Below are 18,511 nucleotides of genomic sequence, written 5' to 3' on the forward strand. Positions count from 1 at the left end.
CATACTTTAAGTGACCTGTCAACATATCAAGGTGTAGATAGCCAATGGACATAAGACCCCAATTGGCTTCACTGACTGAACTGTCTGTAGTTTCTGAAAAGGGCAATACGATAACATGTTGTTATGAACTAATACCATTAATGAATTGATAGTGTAATGTATCAACTGTAATGTCTGATCCCCTTCCACGCCTGATATCAGACATTTGTCCTCTATGCTGGGATAAATGTCATTAAAAACCCTTTAATTTGTTTGTTGGGTTATTGCCCTTTAGTCTTTCACTGTTAATCGACAAATGAAGATAGAGATTGATTTACATCCGGATCCCTGGGCTCTTTAATTGGTCAAAGATTTAAAGATTTGCTTATAGGTTGGTGAACTAATTGTGGCAATTTACACATTTCTTTTGTCTGTAGCAGGGTTAGTTTGCATTACAGGCAGTATTGCTTATAATTTACTATCTACACCAACCAAATAGCCAGTACCAACCAACAGTTACAAGAAGGTTCTTGCCAAAATTAGTTATTCTGCACTTGGTTGAAATGGTCCTAGACATATACCGGTAAAAGTTATAAAACATGTATGTATCAGCTCACAATATTTCAACTAAAATCCTTTAGATATAGCATTTCTTTGAAAATGTCTCCAGGCACTCAACTTATGTTGTACATTTCCTCACCTGTTTTCTGTGAACGTGTGTCCTGAAAACGCTGTCCCAACAGTAGAGCAAATAAGATGGTCTTCCAGGCTTCCATTTTATTAAAATATCTGGGGAATGAAAAGAAAAAATTCATCCTAGATGACTAAGACCACATATACTTTTTTGAACACATAATGACGATTAAATACAAAAGTCTGAGAAGGCTTTATAAGAAAAAAAATTTAACAAACGGATTTAATTGTATTAAAAAAATAAAAGAACCTCAAGGATCTCCAGTTCTTCCCCGCAGTTCATTGCAATCCGTTCCCTGCAGAGAAGCTAAAATCTCCGTGTAATCAATCACAAACTACAGCTTCATGAAGATGGCCATCATTTTGGAAAGTGGCTCATCCATCGATCACTGGGGACCCTGAGTCATAGCTATGTCTAGGAATTTAAGCAGCTTGGCTGCTTGGTATTTCTCCCCACAAACTGTTTTATTCATTTTTTTCAAAATAAAGAAACTGAAGATTTGACTGGTAATGGCATTGTCCCTATTGTTTCTCAGGTTTATGGAGAGGTGAGCTGGTATTAACTCTCTCACCACTTCCTCCTTATGTCAAAAAGGATCAGAGAGAAGATCAAAGAGGAAATCACAATCATAATCACAGTAAAAAAGACCAAACACCCACATGGTATTCTTCTAAGTGTGATGGAATAAGCACCTGGTTTATGGCGCAGATTTTTAAGAAGTGAGGCCCTCAGTTTGCCGTTCACATGCGCACTGTCGTCAATTGTCTGGTGCACCCTGCACTGCTCTGCACCATCTTTAATTAGATACTACCTTAACATACAGGGGCACATTTACTTACCTGGTCCGGAGGAGTTCCGGCAATAATGCACTGTGCCGCAATTCAATAAGATTGTGTGCGCTATATCCTGAATGTGACGCTTCCCCGATCAGGTCTGCCGGAGTTCACGATCTTCCTCCTGGTGTATGTAAGTCCATAAGTGTGTAAGTGCTGCACCAAAATCCGATCACATGCCCCAAAATCCCCTTCTAAATGCCTGTCCCAGCGGCGCAAATCTGAAAACGTTGGAATATCCAACTTAAGTGCGGTCCGTGGACCCTTAGTAAGTGTGCCCCACAGTGTGTGACACAATTCTGTTTAGTCACAGTATTAAATGTTTCACAGACTCTAACAAAGCCCCTTTAAGTGCACATTTTTCTGTCTTGTCGGGCACAGTGCTGACGCGTTATAAATGCATATACAAGCCAATTCGACCTTTTCAGTGCAAAGTCAAACAGAAAAATGGCGCGGCCAGCTTAATATATCTGGGCTTTTGTGTTTTATACTTACCTAAAGGTTTGCCTCTAGGATGCTACATTGTCGCTACGATTTGCCACTTAACCAGTTACTGATATAAAAATGTAAATTTGAAAAAAACTATATGAGCATGACTCCTTACTCTTTATATTCAGAAGAAATATCCATTGTAACGGCTTTCAAACTTTTTGGCAAATGAAGAGTAAAGTAACGTTTTTTTCCCAAACTAAACTATGCAGCTGCAGATGTGAAAGTTATTTCATATGGTGCAAAATCTCAACAGAGGAAAAATATACAAAATATTTTATAAAATAATAAGCATTTAACAGTTACATAATCTTTATACTAGGCCTATGGCGCACAGGGCCCCATAGCAGACTTGTGAGTTACAATCACACACACTTCTAAACTCATATGTACACTAATATTTATACATATATATATATACATACACATACAGTTATTCACTTTTATACATTCTTACACACATTCATAAACTCTTACACATATACACATAATTACACATTCATGCTCATGCATTTATATACTTATTAATACAGTATATGCACATCTTATACACACATATAGTATATATACTTCTTATATACACTCAGAATATATATCATATATACACACACATACAGCATAAACATATAAACATACAGTATATACAAACCATTTATACACACACACACACATATGGTACCATATACACACATACAGCATATACACAGACATACAGTATATACACACACCATATACGCAAACCTTTTAGAGACTGAGTGCCCAAACTACAACCACAGCCCACTTATTTATTGCAAAGTGCCAACATGGTAATATAAGCAGTAACTTATTGCCCCTGCTTAGTCACAGCTTTTAATTGTGCCATCACCCTGATGACATCAATAAAGTACAATAAAGTGGAGAAATTTGGTGTATCATTTAGCTTATTGTGTCATTGGATCCCTTGGACAGGAAGAATTGTGGGTCCTGGAGGAAAAGCTCCAACTGTAATGCAGCTCTGTCCTCCACACCATAATTTTTATAACTCTATATTGCTGCAATCAGAACTGCTTAGTAGGACATGTCTACCATCAGTTTACTGTCCTTTTTAATAGTAATGAGCAGGGCATGACCTGGGCTTTGTCAGACTGCAGGAAGAAGCCTTAAAGGGAACCTGTCACCAGGTTCTGACCCACTAAACTACTAGTCTCCTCGGGTAGGGGATGAAATGTCTTTTCTAGAATTCTTTTATGTGGAATCTCCCTGTTTACTTATTAAAAATATCTCCCCCAAAGACAGTCAAACCTGATTTTCACACAAGATGGGTCGTTTAGTGGTAGCAGAGATACTGTCATTTCAGAAGCCCTTTTTTGTTCTAGAGAAACCAGAAACATGTTTTTGTGTGATATTTAAGATTAGGATCACTTTATCCAGATCTCAACAGGCTTATGGCTTTGTGATCTACAGAACCATAGATAAAGGCAGCTAAAGCCAAAGTTGGAAATGTTAGTTACAGATTAAGATACAGTTGAAGACTATTTTTAACTATTTGTAGCTCGCAGAACCATAATCTGATATGAGTTAAAAGATTATATGTGTATTTTTAACATGACACAAAAACATGTTTCTATATACAGACATACAGCATATATACACACACAAGCAATATATACACACACCATACATAATATACACATACAGCAAACATGTATATTATTATGCCGATTTTCCATTTTTTTAGTGTTGCAGTTGCTATGGCTGTTGGTTGTTACGCCACTGCTTCGGCTCTTGATGATGTGCCATAATTTACAAGAAAGAAATATTTGTTTCCATTGGTTTCCTTTTACCTTGTATTGCACCATGTTCTTTGATATATTTTATTGTGCTGCATATAATTATTAAAGAAGGCCTATCAGGTCGATTTGGGACCCTAAACCAATACAGGTCTTTATGGACTATTGGTCCATGAGGACCTCTGGGTGTTTTAGTGTCGCAAATTGCCCTGACAGGTCCCTTTAAAGTCAGAAGTTAGTGGTCGAATTCTCCTCTCAATGCCTCATTCCTTGTTGTCGTAGTTTCATAAAATCCCAATCTGTACTGTGGTACCTAATGAACTTATTGTATATAAAAATAGAGGATGTACCCATAAATTCTGTAACATGTGGGACATTTGGTGTCACAGCACCTTCATTTTGTATTCTGTCGCTGCATTCCAGGACTCTCTGGCTTCCGCTATCTTGTAGGACTCTACCTGTATCTAGGCATGATGCTTTGTAACCCTGGAATGTTTTTCTCCTGACTGTTCTGTTCATTTTTGGGTGTCTAACGACTTTAATGTTATTTTTTAATAAAACAAGTTTTAAATCCAACCTAACATTGCTTCTTGAGGTTGCCATTATTCCACTATGACCTGAATGAGTGACTATTCTGTGTGATGAGAATGTGTGTAATGCATGGTTTCAGTATCATGTGTGTGTATTATCTCTGTTCTATGACATCAATGGGGGACATTTACTAAGGGCCCGATTTGCGTTTTCCCGACGTGTTACCCGAATATTTCCGATTTGCGCCGACTTTCCCTGAATTGCCCCGGGTTTTTGGCGCACGCGATCGGATCGTGGCGCTGGCATGCACGCGAAGGAAATCGGGGAGCGTGGCCGAATGAAAACCCGACGGATACGGAAAAACCGCCGCATTTAAAACAAAAAATTGGTTGCACGGGCCATACTCACATGCACCAGGAAGAGATCAGTGAACTCCGACGCAACTCGGCGGACCTCGGCGCAGCAGCGACACCTGGTGGACATCGGGCGCAGGACCTTCATGAATTGCCGGGAGACCCGAACGCTCGTCCGAGAAGCCGCCGCTGGAACGCGAATGGACCGCGTAAGTAAATGTGCCCCAATGTGTACAAAAACCTTCCTAAGCAGCATCACTGTGTGCATGATTTTTATGGTGTAACTTCATTAATTAACAAATTTATCAATCCTTTTATTGGTATATTGCTGTGTGTATTATCTCTGTGACATCATAGTATGCAATATAATAGTTCTACTTTATATTTCTGTACTTGGACATTTTCTATATTACTATGCTACTGTATTTATGTGCAATACACATGGCTCAAAGAGGAGAGCAAAATGAACACACAATTTTTGTGTTCTCAGTTTATATCTCAGCTACTAAAGGCATGAGGGAATATTATTAAATTCCATGTTCCCAATGTGGCTTAGGGCTATCTTAATAGAACAATCTCATTAGTGACATTACTGCCAACAGATGAATAAGGCCCAACACAATGGCAAAGTTGGGACTTCATGCCTATTATGCCCATGATGATGGCTGATGTCTACAGCCGGTAGAATTGCTTCTTTAACACTGCCACCAATGTCCCTGTGATACGTGTACCATAGAATTGCTACATTTGCTGCTGAAAGTTTTCAATGCTTTGGCTATGACAGGTGGTGAAGAAAGTCATAAAGCAGTAGTTATGCAATAAATTATGCTGGGAAATTTGTAATCAGAAGTCAGTCAGTTTCAGCTGGTGTGCTAACATTTTCACTAAATGTCATTCACTGATGTAAATGTCAGGGGGCTTAACTACAGCGGTAGCAGCCATAGCAGCTGCCATGGGGCACACAGTGTCAGGAGGCCCCGGCATCCAACCTGATACACTAAAGAATGTAGCATGTGCATAGTTATATACATATTTTGCTGCACATTGTACAGCATATTGGGGCACATTCACTTATCCGTTCCGTTGGCGCCGTCGATCCGGAATGCCAACGAGGATTCGGACCTGTTACGATTCACTAAGATCATGCGTCCAATTTCCTGCATGTGTCGCTTCCCCTGCTGAGGTCCGCCGGAGTTCACCTTCGTCTTCCTGGTGCATGTGAGTGCTGATCTTGCAACACAAATTGGTTTTTAAATTTCGCGGTTTGTCCGAATCAGTCGAGTTGTCCGATGTCCACGCCCCCCGATTTGTGTCGCATGCAAGCCGCCTCCGATGTGCCCCATTGTGTGAGTATACAAATATGTATTTTTTTTTTAGGGTGTAGTGGGGCCCCATTCAGAAGTTTACTATGGGGCCATGCCTTTCTAAGTTACACCCCTGGTAAATTGCACTGTCATTGTACAGTGCTGAAAGTCTGAAACAAAATGACAAAACTTTGAATGGTTGCAAAGAGTGAGCCTACATGTGTAGAATATAGGAGAACTGCTTGTGTAATAGTTACCATAATTTTCATTATTTATAAAACAAGCAACTGTAGTTGAAAGGAGCCTCAGTGCCCACAGTCTTCCTGCAGCCCTGGAGAAGTCCCATAAAATAGTCTGGATCTAATGAAATGTTGGCCAGATGTCTAAAGTCACAGAAGTTTGGTTTTAATATTACGTACAATATGAGAAAGGGAATCTGTGAGCTTCCAGTTCACATGTAAACTAAATATATGGTTTTATAGGTATTGTGCCCTGCATCATAAACATGTCTTTACATTCTTTCATCTAAATGCACAGAAATCTTCATCTTTATTTCAATTCAAATAAGAATTTCAGTGAACTACATAGCCACAAAATCCGGTGCACCCTTTAGAGCTGTAAAATAAAACTATACAATATATGTAATATTCACATCCCTCTCATACAGAGTCAAGTCATGTGTATATATTACATTTGTTATCTAAAGTATATGATGACTTTACCATTAGGCACTCCCTGGGCAATAAGGGCTGTGGATGCTCTTCTTTGGAAGTTGGGGCCTAGTAAATGCCTGCCAGTGTCAACCCTTCATGATGATATAATGTAAAAATTGATAAAAGTATACCTGGCTCCCTACCAACAAACTGTTTTGAGTAATTTGGGCTTCATCATCATTATCTTCACACTACTCTCACAACTCTCCCTCCTCCCTCAGGCAGATGTAAGCTGATCCTGTGCTATAAGCAAATCTCTGTTAGCTCATGTCTTCAGGAGGAAGGGGGAAGAATTGAAGAAGAGGAAGGGGGGAGGAGGTTGTAGAGATCTGAGAGCAGTGAGGAGATAATGATGATGACACACAGACTGCAGCCTTACAATAGACGCCCCCAGTAAAATTTTGTTAACTTTTAAAAGTGAGTGAAGCCAATAATGCAAAATATGGACAAAAAACAGCCAGTGGTATCCTTCTCACAGATGAAAAATCAGACATGTTCGGTTGAAAAAAAAAATCCCTCTTATCCTCTCCACAGCTGTATCATATAAATGTTCTAGCTAGGTATATCCATGCTCTTCTGTGAGCCCATCATAAACAGTGAAATAGTTTACTTTCTAAATTGTAGGTCCACAGTCATTGAAACATGATGCTCTTGTATATTCAGGCAATAAATAAGAGCAAACATTGGTATACATAAGCAATCTCTAGGAATTAGTGTAAATACTGTGTCTTTAACCCTTGTTAAAATGATGGAATAATATCCTTCAACGTATTATTTTCATTAAAATGTATTATCTAAACACATAGTGCCTAAGGGGATTCCACTTCTACAGAAAGCTAGAACCTGTCTAAACCATTACCGCTGCAGGTCACAGATATTATCGATGAGAAGATCTTTTTAACAACTTATTTAAAAAAATAATTATTGTGGCAAGGCAAAATTAAAATAAAAAAGTGCACCTATAGTAAATTACATAAAACTCTATAACCTGGGTCATAACAATGATATTTTTGAATTTATTTATTATTATGGGGTTTATAATTAGAAAAGGGAAGCAAGTGGAAAAATGGTTATGTGTAATTGTTATTGGGATGTTAATAATATTAAATTATATTATTAGATTTTATGCATACGACTGAAACTTCTAGAATAAAAAAAATGCTTTATCTCATTTTAAGAATAGTTTGAAGGAAATCTGTCAGAATTTTGACCATACAAATCTGCAGGCAGTGGAGGTCTATGTAACCATATATTTCTGAATGTTGCTATTAGCAGTCGGACTGTGAAAAATGCATTTACATTTCAAGGTTGTAGATGGAGATGAATCATTCTGGTGCAATAGTGTTTTAGATCTCTTCACTGAACACAGCCCCCCCCCCCTCTGCTATGAGTAACTGCTGTAGCAGTAGAGGTGATGCCTCCTGCTGTCAAGCGTGGATATTTTCAGGGGCAATCATACTGAAGGCAGCCAGGAGATTTAGCTTTAAAATATCACTGATTATGGCATATCCTGGCTTCCTGCAAATAGAATCAGATCATGATCCAGACCATGTGATCATGATGCTGGCTGCATTGTGACTATCAGCCTATTAGGATCCAGAACAGAGCAAGCGTTATGCTGTTTTTGGAGCCCACAGCCATCCCCTTAATCAATGGACAACCTTGAGTGCCAATTAAATCCCCTCCATACTTCAAGACTCCAGATTACCTGCTAGGTAACAACATGGTTAGTGATTACCCCAATCTCCACTAGTTTGCTGCCACTGTATAAAGTGACATTATGGCCTCCACTCTACATTCCATGGCTGAACTGTAAAGGTGGTGACTCAAAGGTGTGGATATATTGTGCTTGGGGACCTCCCTACTTTAAACCAGTGGAAGGAAAGGCAGCTCCTTTCATAGAAAAATTAAATGACCCAATGTGAAGAATTGTCATACTTATTGGCAAGCTACAGTGCCATTCTTTACCAATCATGTTATCCAAGACCAATTTTTAGCATGAAGGAATTAACAGCAAAACTAGTCATCATAGCCTTATAGAAAGATGCAATATTTTAGGTGGTAATGCACATAACCTTTTGCTTTGGCCGTGAGCTAGCGGTGGCTAACTCATGGATACATTGGTGGCTGTGGACGTGCCAACTGCCCGCACCACAAAAGAAAGAGCAGGTCCCATTCCTGCCCATGTTTTCAGCGCCGGCGGTCGTTTCCTATGGACATCGGCAGGGATCAGTAGTGCTCACATACAGATGTCATACGGGCCACAATCAGCGTTACATGGCTCGTTGCTTGAGGCCTGCAAAATACTTGTGTGCATGAGGCCAACTGGCCAGTTTCTGATCATCTCATGCTAAAATGCAGCCATGGAAAAGCCTCAGATGATGATTAGTCCTTCATTTAAATACCCTACGGAAGGCACAGAAATGTGCTGCTGTTCATCTGGCAGTGAGCACCTGGATTATGTTACATAAATCATACAAAAATCTATTCCAGCTAATAGTTGGCTTAGATATGGTTTTGTGGTGAATGGGTTTCCAGAATCCATTAAGAGGTGTATGTATCAAAATTTAGTGTGTTTAGCTTTAATAAAACTGCCCCAATATTTTATGACACCATTTTAACATGTCCAGATATCTCATTCAGAATCTCTGTCATTATAAGACAGGTGATAGATAACTCCAGGCTCAACCATACACGACTGCTATCCCCCCAGCCTCTTAGCTCTCACATAAGCAATCTTTACAACTATTTACGCCATTTACATACAAAGCTGCAATGAAACTCTTCCCATACGACTCATTGAACAAACATAACATAAACTAACTTGTAGCTTGTATGGACATTGTGGTCAACTGCTCTCAGGCACCAATAAATCTTGTGATGGTGAATGTAATCTTCTTCAAGTCAGCAATGTCACATTCGTATATGTTACATAATAACAGATTTGTTGGCCATTATAAACAGCCCACAGCTGCAAGTAGAGGATTTATCACACACTAAATTAATGAATGAAGTCGCTTTTTTTTTACATATCTGCTGGACTGACTTTCTACATGAGCCAATTTCTTGCACGTTAACACTATGTAAAATGTAAACTTAGTCATGTACAGTGGAGTCTGCAGCTCGGAGCTATCTGAGAAATGGCTTTTTCTTCTCAAATCTTTTAGCATTAAAGGGGCTTTCTGTGAAATTTCTGGCAACCTGTTTCTCATTAGAGACATTGCTGAAAGCAGCCAGTCCTGCCCATAGAATAGCGGCTGTCCCAGCTCACTGTAGGCGATGCACTGAACATGTCTACAAGTGATATGTAAGGAGACATGAAGTAGAGAAGAGTCACCTTGGAATGTTCCCTCATGTGCCTCAGGTCTAGTACATCATCACAAGTCTGGATTGGCAGTTGTTAGAGCTTATGATGATGTATATGTCCTAATGGAAATCATTTAAAGCGTGACTGTCATTTCAGGGGTTTTTTGATATTGTGTGGGGGGTATTTGTTGTGAACATTTATCTGATATACTTCATTGAGAAATTCTTCTAAGTTTGTAAAGAAACATACTGCTTAGTGCCCCTAAGTTACAATGTTACTTCTACGCTATGGCAAATCTGTCTTCAGGACTGTTTACACAGCTGTGATTAAGTGTTAACCCTTCCCGTCCTCTCCCTGGCGTTCGACACAATCCCCATCTAAATAGCTGTCACAGCGATGCAAATCCCGAAAATTTCTAAAATCCAATGAAAGTAAATCCAATTAGTAAATAAGCCCCAACATTTCATAGTTCATTATACTAAACATTATAAAATTTACACATTCTTTAAGGGGAACCTGTCATAGCGATGTGGGGCACTAAACCACCTACAGGTTTTTAAGGACCGGTGGCTTAGGATCCTAAATCGCAATTTGGAATTTTTAAGTGATCGTATTAAAAAAAAAACCTTATGCTCACCTCATCTCACGCTCCCTCCCTGGCGGTTGCACGATGCAGCAAGTAAAGCTCCTATAGTACACCTTGATTTTACTGAGCAAGTGCCGTAGGTACAGCGTATGCACAGTGCAGCCGAGCCATTCTCCCAGCTGTACCTGGCGCAGGATCTTCTGATGTGAGTCTGATGTGCCTCATCGGACTCACATCTAGGCAAGTAAATGGCATGTAAAGACTTAGGCCCCTTTCACACTTGCGGTTTTCACTTGCATTTTCTGCGCGTGCTTTTGACGAGCAGAACTTGCATTGCACTCTGACCCATTGTAATCAATAGGTCTTTTCAGACTTGCATTTTTTTTCACGCACACACGCGCGTTTTTTTAAACGCGCGTTTGAATCTCGACATGCTCTACTTTTGCAAGTCACGCGCGTGAAAAACGCACCATACAAGTTTATGGAGATGCATCAAAAACGCATTGCACTCTGAGACACTTGCAAGTCCAATGCGTTTTTCACGCATCAATTGCCATAGAAAAGATAGAGCTCAGTTCTGAGTCCATTTCACACGCAGTTTGTTTATGGTCCCAAATGACTTTTCTTTGTACCAATGCACCATATACCAGTGATTTTCAACCTGTGTGCCGTGTGGTTGAGTGTGCCACGGGGAGTCCCTGTGTAGCGCTGCCGCCGCGCCCCTGTATTTTGGCCCCCATACTTACCTACAAGCCCCGTGTCGGCGATCCGCCCATCTTCTGTAGCTCCTGCACCTGAGGTGAGAGGCTATTTTTGAGGGGGATGGGTGGGTTAAACTCTAACTCTTGTTACTGTATTGCATGAGGCGTCACCCTTCTCCTGCATGTTTTTCATATTCCATATGTGACATTTTGGCTCTTGTGTGAGCCTTTATCTAGCACATATTTATCTACAATTATCCGATTATCTTTATATTTATTGGTCTATCTTTCTCCTTCTGTGTGCAGTGTACTGTAAGCCTTGTAGCGCTTCATGCAGGAACATGTATTTGATGTATTGCACTGATGTATAGAAGCTATGGAACGTCATATACTTTTGAATGAACCAAAAAATGTAAAGAATGTGGTCCCATATTTACATTGTTATATTATATACAGTGGGCAAAATAAGTATTTCATCCCAGGCCGATTTTTGCAAGTTTTTCCTTCTGCAAAGAATGGAGAGGTAATTTTGCTGTAGGTTCAATTCAATTGACAGAATTAAAGAGACCGAATTGTAAGAAAATTCAGAAAATCCCATTGGGGAGAATTCATGAATGTTTTGCAGGTTCCAACTGTGAAGAGTCCAAAAGCCTTAGTCCATGCCCCCTTTATTGGACAAGTCGGAAAAGTGCCAAAAATAGTTTGAAGATAAATGTGTCAGCAGCTGTTTAAGCTGTTTTTTGTGCAAATCCACTAAAATTCTGGTCCAAGTGCATTCATCAATTACCCCATTGTATTATTTTTAAATAATGAATTAGCATTTTATTTCATGAAATGAGTATTTCATACAATAGAAAAACAGAATATTTGCTACACAAGCTGGTACTTTGGCATATTTTGGTATCATCTAACCACATGACCTTCTCCCATTCCTCCTCTTCATCATCTAAATGGTCACTGAACTTCAAATGAGCCTGGACATGTATGTGTTGGCATGAGCAGGGGTCCTTGTGTGCCCTGCAGGGTTTTAAATCTATGACAGTGTGGTATGTCGCTCCTTGTAATCTTTGAGACTGTGGTCCCAGCTCACTTCTGATCATTGAACAGTTTCTCCCAACTTCTGGGCTGATTCCTATTTTTGTTAATCCCACAATACAGCCCTAGACCGAATAAAATTGACAGTCATCCTATGTTTCTTCAATTTTCTTATTTGCTTCCATGTTCTAATAATTTGGCCAACAGTTGTTGCCTTCTCACCAAGCTGCTTGTCCTTTGGATGTTAGACCATTCCAGATTTGTGCAGGGTTATAATTTGATACCAAATTTTTAGAAAGCGGTCGAAGTAGCGCCAAATCCAGGGTTAGGCTTGTTTAATGGCCACCTTGGTGGATTTTATGAGATGTGATTTTATTTTTGGAAATATTTTATTATTTATATATACTTCCTAATACCACATCCCATTGTATCCTCCTCAATCTGCCTCAACGGACTGTGTTAGACCGTATCTTGATATACTATTGCTGGTTGGTGTCGATATGGTTGGTCAACATAATGGGTTTGTGGTATGATATTTGGGATGTGGTATTAGGAGGTACATAGGGAAAGCCACGGGGGGACAAATTTGGAACTGCCCTTGTAAGGACGTGAGTCTATGGAATGAGCAGGGCCAGTGTATAGAACCATAGGGTGTGATAGGGACAGACCATCCTCCTCGGACGACATGGTTCGCTGCAACCTGGCACTGGTGTGATGTATCCTACTCTATCCTGTATCCTCCCCAATCTGCCTCAACAGACTTAGTGAGACCATATCTTGACATACTATTGCTGGTTGGTGTCAATATGATGATATTTAGGCAGACTATATTGGCTGATATAAGTTCAGTGACAGAACTAATATGTGTATGTCTGTATGTGATATTTTTTGATTTTTAGACATTAAAAGTTAAGCTTTATTGGATATACCATCCCCACTTATTTGTTGATTTATATATGGTTTGGTGGCCCTAGCCTTAGAGGGTTTTGCAGTTTCATTTACTCAAACCCCGGTACTTGACTGGTACAATAATTGGGATTCTGATGTTAGAGACAAGACATTTCATGCAGTTAGCGATTGTGATAGGCCTGCCTAAAGAGATGGGTTTGAAAGGCACTTTTGAAACTTTGGGCTATGCCAAGTACTCTTCTTACTTCCTCTAGTATTGACACAGATAATCATGGTTAAAAGATGTGGAGGATTGAATGAAGAGTGAAAACGCTTAGCAGTATAATCTGAATGGTGGTCCACGATTTTGAACTGAGATCTGGTGCTATAAGGAAAACCGGAATATGAATCCTTCACCTAAAATCTATGTTGGTGACGTGAGTGAGACATTTTTATTATATGAGTGTTTGAACTGCTGTTTATGGGGTTTTAATTCAGAAACAAAATGCATGCATATGTGGAGCTTAGAGGATCAGTCAAAAAACTGTTACAGCTTCACAGAGTACTATTGGAATTGCATATACAAGGCCATAATTGTTTGGTCCTGCCCACAGATAGCAAAGACCAGGAAGCGAGCAGTTTCAACTAATGGACCTGAAGGGGTAAGCAAAAGTTTTTACTTACTCAAACACACTGCCTTAATATAACGGTTTACATTCTGCTTTCCACACTTTTTTTTATCTTACAGACATGATCAGAGTTCACAACAAAGAGCATATTGAGACCTAAAAAAATCAATACAATGTTAACTTCTGCCATTATTTGATCATTTGACTAATTACAGAAATCTTGCTGGCATTTTTTATAATGTAATATAACCTCACCCTTATATATCACATCCTCGTATCACCATCATTGGGCTCATCTATCATAGTCACATGTACTATATATGGCGTCCCTAGTAACAAGAAAGCATGAAAACAAGAACAGCGCCCCCTACTACAAAAATAGACAATGATAGCTTTATCAAAAAGCTACCAATTAAGTTTGCTGCTATATTTCGTGAAAACATTTACTCCCCCTCCTTTTTTTGACTTTCAGTAGCTGTTACCTACTAATATTACACCAACGTCATTCAAAGAAAGTTCTCAAAGTCGAAGGATGCCAAATTTCCAAATAATGGAGCATTAAAGAGGTCCAATTGCTTTCCAATATGTTTGCTCTACCTGATCACTTTTCCAGTTTCAGATGTTTGTTCTAAGGACTCCATTTGCTGATTAAACCTATAACATGTAACACAGCAACATCCAAACCAACCAACTGGCCACTGGGTGGATCCACATAGACACTTGTAAGATAACTCTTTGAGCTACAAGATTGCATTATTAGCATATTCTTGAAACCCATATTACTTCCTGTCACATATATACAAAAATATCCAGCTATTACTAAGCGAGAGGAAGCACATTTCTGTGAATGACCCCTACAATAAGAATTACAAAAGTAGTTTGTGCCATGAGACTTCATACTAGATAGCGCTCCTTAAAATAGTTTATCGATTTGGTCGTTAATAATGGACACATTGTAAATGGCTGTGCTGGTCCCTTATTTACCGGGTACTTTTTTGGATTACATCTAGAGATGAGCGAACATGCTCGTCCGAGCTTGATGCTCGGTCGAGCATTAGCGTACTCGAAACTGCTCGTTGCTCGGACGAATACTTCGCCCGCTCGAGAAAATGGCAGCTCCCGCCGTTTTGCTTTTTGGCGGCCAGAAACAGAGCCAATCACAAGCCAGGAGACTCTGCACTCCACCCAGCATGACGTGGTACCCTTACACGTCGATAGCAGTGGTTGGCTGGCCAGATCAGGTGACCCTGGGATAGACTAGCCGCTGCCCGCGCTGCTCGGATCATTCTGTGTCTGGATGCCGCTAGGGAGAGAGCTGCTGCTGGTCAGGGAAAGCGTTAGGGTGTTCTATTAGCTTACTGTTAGGCAGGAGTGATTCTCCAAGAACCCAACAGCCCTTCTTAGGGCTACAATAACGTTCTACTTTTTTTTTTTTATTTGCAGCTAGTACCATATTGTGAGGAATTTGCAGGGGGACTTGCTACCGTTGTGTTTAGCTCTTAGTGACACACATATCCACCTCAAACACCAAAGTGGGAAAATTTAGTAGGGGTTGGATTTCAATTAGGCACAGTCTGCCATTTTTCCTTTTTTATTTTACGTTTATTTTGTTTCATAACTCTGCGTCATCTCATCTGGCATAGTAGTGTGCTTTCATACTTGGCTAGAAAATAGCCATAGGAGAATCTAAACGGCTTACTTACGCCTACAGTAGCGTTATATATATTTGATTTCTGGTTGATCTGCTGGTGGCTGTACTTGCTGCAGTGCATCTACTAGCCAATTGTGAGCAATTTGTAGTGAGACTTGCGACCGGTGTGTTTTGCGCTTAGTGACGCACATATCCATTGCAAAGACCGAAGTGGGAAAATTTAGTAGGGGTTGGATTTCAATTAGGCACAGTCTGCCATTTTTCCTTTTTTATTTTACGTTTATTTTGTTTCATAACTCTGCGTCATCTCATCTGGCATAGTAGTGTGCTTTCATACTTGGCTAGAAAATAGCCATAGGAGAATCTAAACGGCTTACTTACGCCTACAGTAGCGTTATATATATTTGATTTCTGGTTGATCTGCTGGTGGCTGTACTTGCTGCAGTGCATCTACTAGCCAATTGTGAGCAATTTGTAGTGAGACTTGCGACCGGTGTGTTTTGCGCTTAGTGACGCACATATCCATTGCAAAGACCAAAGTGGGAAAATTTAGTAGGGGTTGGATTTCAATTAGGCACAGTCTGCCATTTTTCCTTTTTTATTTTACGTTTATTTTGTTTCATAACTCAGCGTCATCTCATCTGGCATAGTAGTGTGCTTTCATACTTGGCTAGAAAATAGCCATAGGAGAATCTAAACGGCTTACTTACGCCTACAGTAGCGTTATATATATTTGATTTCTGGTTGATCTGCTGGTGGCTGTACTTGCTGCAGTGCATCTACTAGCCAATTGTGAGCAATTTGTAGTGAGACTTGCGACCGGTGTGTTTTGCGCTTAGTGACGCACATATCCATTGCAAAGACCGAAGTGGGAAAATTTAGTAGGGGTTGGATTTCAATTAGGCACAGTCTGCCATTTTTCCTTTTTTATTTTACGTTTATTTTGTTTCATAACTCTGCGTCATCTCATCTGGCATAGTAGTGTGCTTTCATACTTGGCTAGAAAATAGCCATAGCAATAGGATAGCATCGTTTGGTTTTAAAAACTCAAAAACACAAAAAAAAACAAAAAACACAAAAAAAAGTTAAAAAAAAATTAAAGTTATAACTCTCATTTTAAAAATGTTTAACCCGAGGGCTAGGGGTAGAGGACGAGGGCGGGGACGTGGGCGTCCAACTACTGCAGGGGTCAGAGGCCGTGGTCCTGAGATGTCCGTGAGACACTACCTGCTTATGAGGGAGCAGGGGAACGCCGCAGAGCTACACTCCCTAGGTTCATGTCTGAAGTTACTGGGACTCGTGGTAGAGCACTGTTGAGGCCAGAACAGTGCGAACAGGTGATGTCGTGGATTGCCGACAATGCTTCGAGCAATTTGTCCACCAGTCAGTCTTCCACGCAGTCCACCCATGTCACCGAAATCGCCACTCCTCCAGCTCCTGCACCTCAGCCTCCTCCCCCCCAGTCTGCCCCCTCCCAGGAAAATTTGGCATTTGAACCGGCATACTCTGAGGAACTGTTTTCTGGACCCTTCCCACAGTCACAAACCACTTGTCCGGTTGCTGCTGAGCAATTTTCCGATGCCCAGGTTTTCCACCAGTCACAGTCTGTGGGTGATGATGACCTTCTTGACGTAGTGGAAGTGTGTAAAGAGGTGTCCGACGATGAGGAGACACGGTTGTCAGACAGTGGGGAAGTTGTTGTCAGGGCAGGAAGTCCGAGGGGGGAGCAGACTGAGGGATCGGAGGATGATGAGGTGACAGACCCAAGCTGGGTTGATAGGCCGGGTGAACACAGTGCTTCTGAGACGGAGGAGAGTCCTCGACCAGAACAGGTTGGAAGAGGCAGTGGTGGGGCCAGACGGAGAGGCAGGGCCAGAGCTGGTGCATCAGCGCCAAATGTGTCAACTAGTGAAGCTCCCGTGGCGAGGGCTCTTGCGGCGAGGGCTAGATTTTCAGAAGTCTGGAAGTTCTTTAAGGAAACACCGGATGACCGACGGACTGTGGTGTGCAACATTTGCCAAACCAGGATCAGCAGGGGTTCCACCACTACTAGCTTAACTACCACCAGTATGCGCAGGCATATGAATGCTAAACACCCCACTCAGTGGCAACAAGCCCGTTCACCTCCGGCCGTGCACACCACTGCTCCATCCCCTGTGTCAGCTGATAGTCAGCCCCCTGCCCAGGACCCTGCCACAAAAACCCCATCGTCGCCTCCACGATCCTCCACAGCATCCACCAGCGTTCAGCTCTCCATACCCCAGACGCTGGAGCGGAAACGCAAATATAGTGCAACCCACCCGCACGCCCAAGCCCTTAATGTCCACATCTCCAGATTGCTTAGCCTGGAGATGCTGCCCCATAGGCTAGTAGAGACCGAGGCCTTTCGCAACCTCATGGCGGCGGCCGCCCCTCGGTATTCGGTCCCCAGCCGCCACTACTTTTCCCGGTGTGCCGTCCCAGCCCTGCACCAGCACGTGTCAGACAACATCACCCGTGCCCTGACCAACGCCGTTTCTGACAAGGTCCACCTGACCACGGACACGTGGACGAGTGCTGCCGGGCAGGGCCACTATATATCGCTGACGGCACATTGGGTTAACTTGGTGGAGGCTGGGACCGAGTCTGACCCTGGGGCTGGTCATATACTGCCGACGCCGAGGATTGCGGGGCCTACCTCGGTCCAGGTGTTTCAGGCCTACTATGCCTCCTCCTCCTCCCACCCCTCCTCCACCTCCTCCTCCGAACTACCATCCGTGGGCACGGCGCCATCAGTCCGTAGCTCTAGGCACAGCAGCAGTGCCGTCGCTAAGCGACAGCAGGCGGTGCTCAAACTGCTGAGCCTAGGCGATAAAAGGCACACCGCCCAAGAGCTATTACAGGGCATCACGGCGCAGACTGATCTGTGGCTGGCACCGCTGAACCTGAAGCCAGGCATGGTTGTGTGTGACAACGGCCGTAACCTGGTGGCGGCTCTGCAACTCGGCAGACTGACACATGTGCCATGCCTGGCCCATGTGTTAAATCTGATAGTTCAGCGTTTCCTCAA

General features: G+C 41.6%; 1 protein-coding gene across 1 annotated transcript in view; it reads right to left on the minus strand.

Moving 5' to 3' along the window:
• Positions 1 to 18,511, minus strand: part of LOC140133383 (collagen alpha-4(VI) chain-like) — a 169,007-nt gene that overhangs the window by 125,172 nt on the left and 25,324 nt on the right. The window contains exon 4 of the mRNA XM_072153496.1: positions 680 to 768. Within this exon, the coding sequence (XP_072009597.1) occupies positions 680 to 768 (89 nt within the window). The remainder of the gene's footprint in view (positions 1 to 679; positions 769 to 18,511) is intronic.

The sequence above is a fragment of the Engystomops pustulosus genome, chromosome 5 (assembly GCF_040894005.1).
Source record: "Engystomops pustulosus chromosome 5, aEngPut4.maternal, whole genome shotgun sequence".
NCBI classification, from domain to species: Eukaryota; Metazoa; Chordata; class Amphibia; order Anura; family Leptodactylidae; genus Engystomops; species Engystomops pustulosus.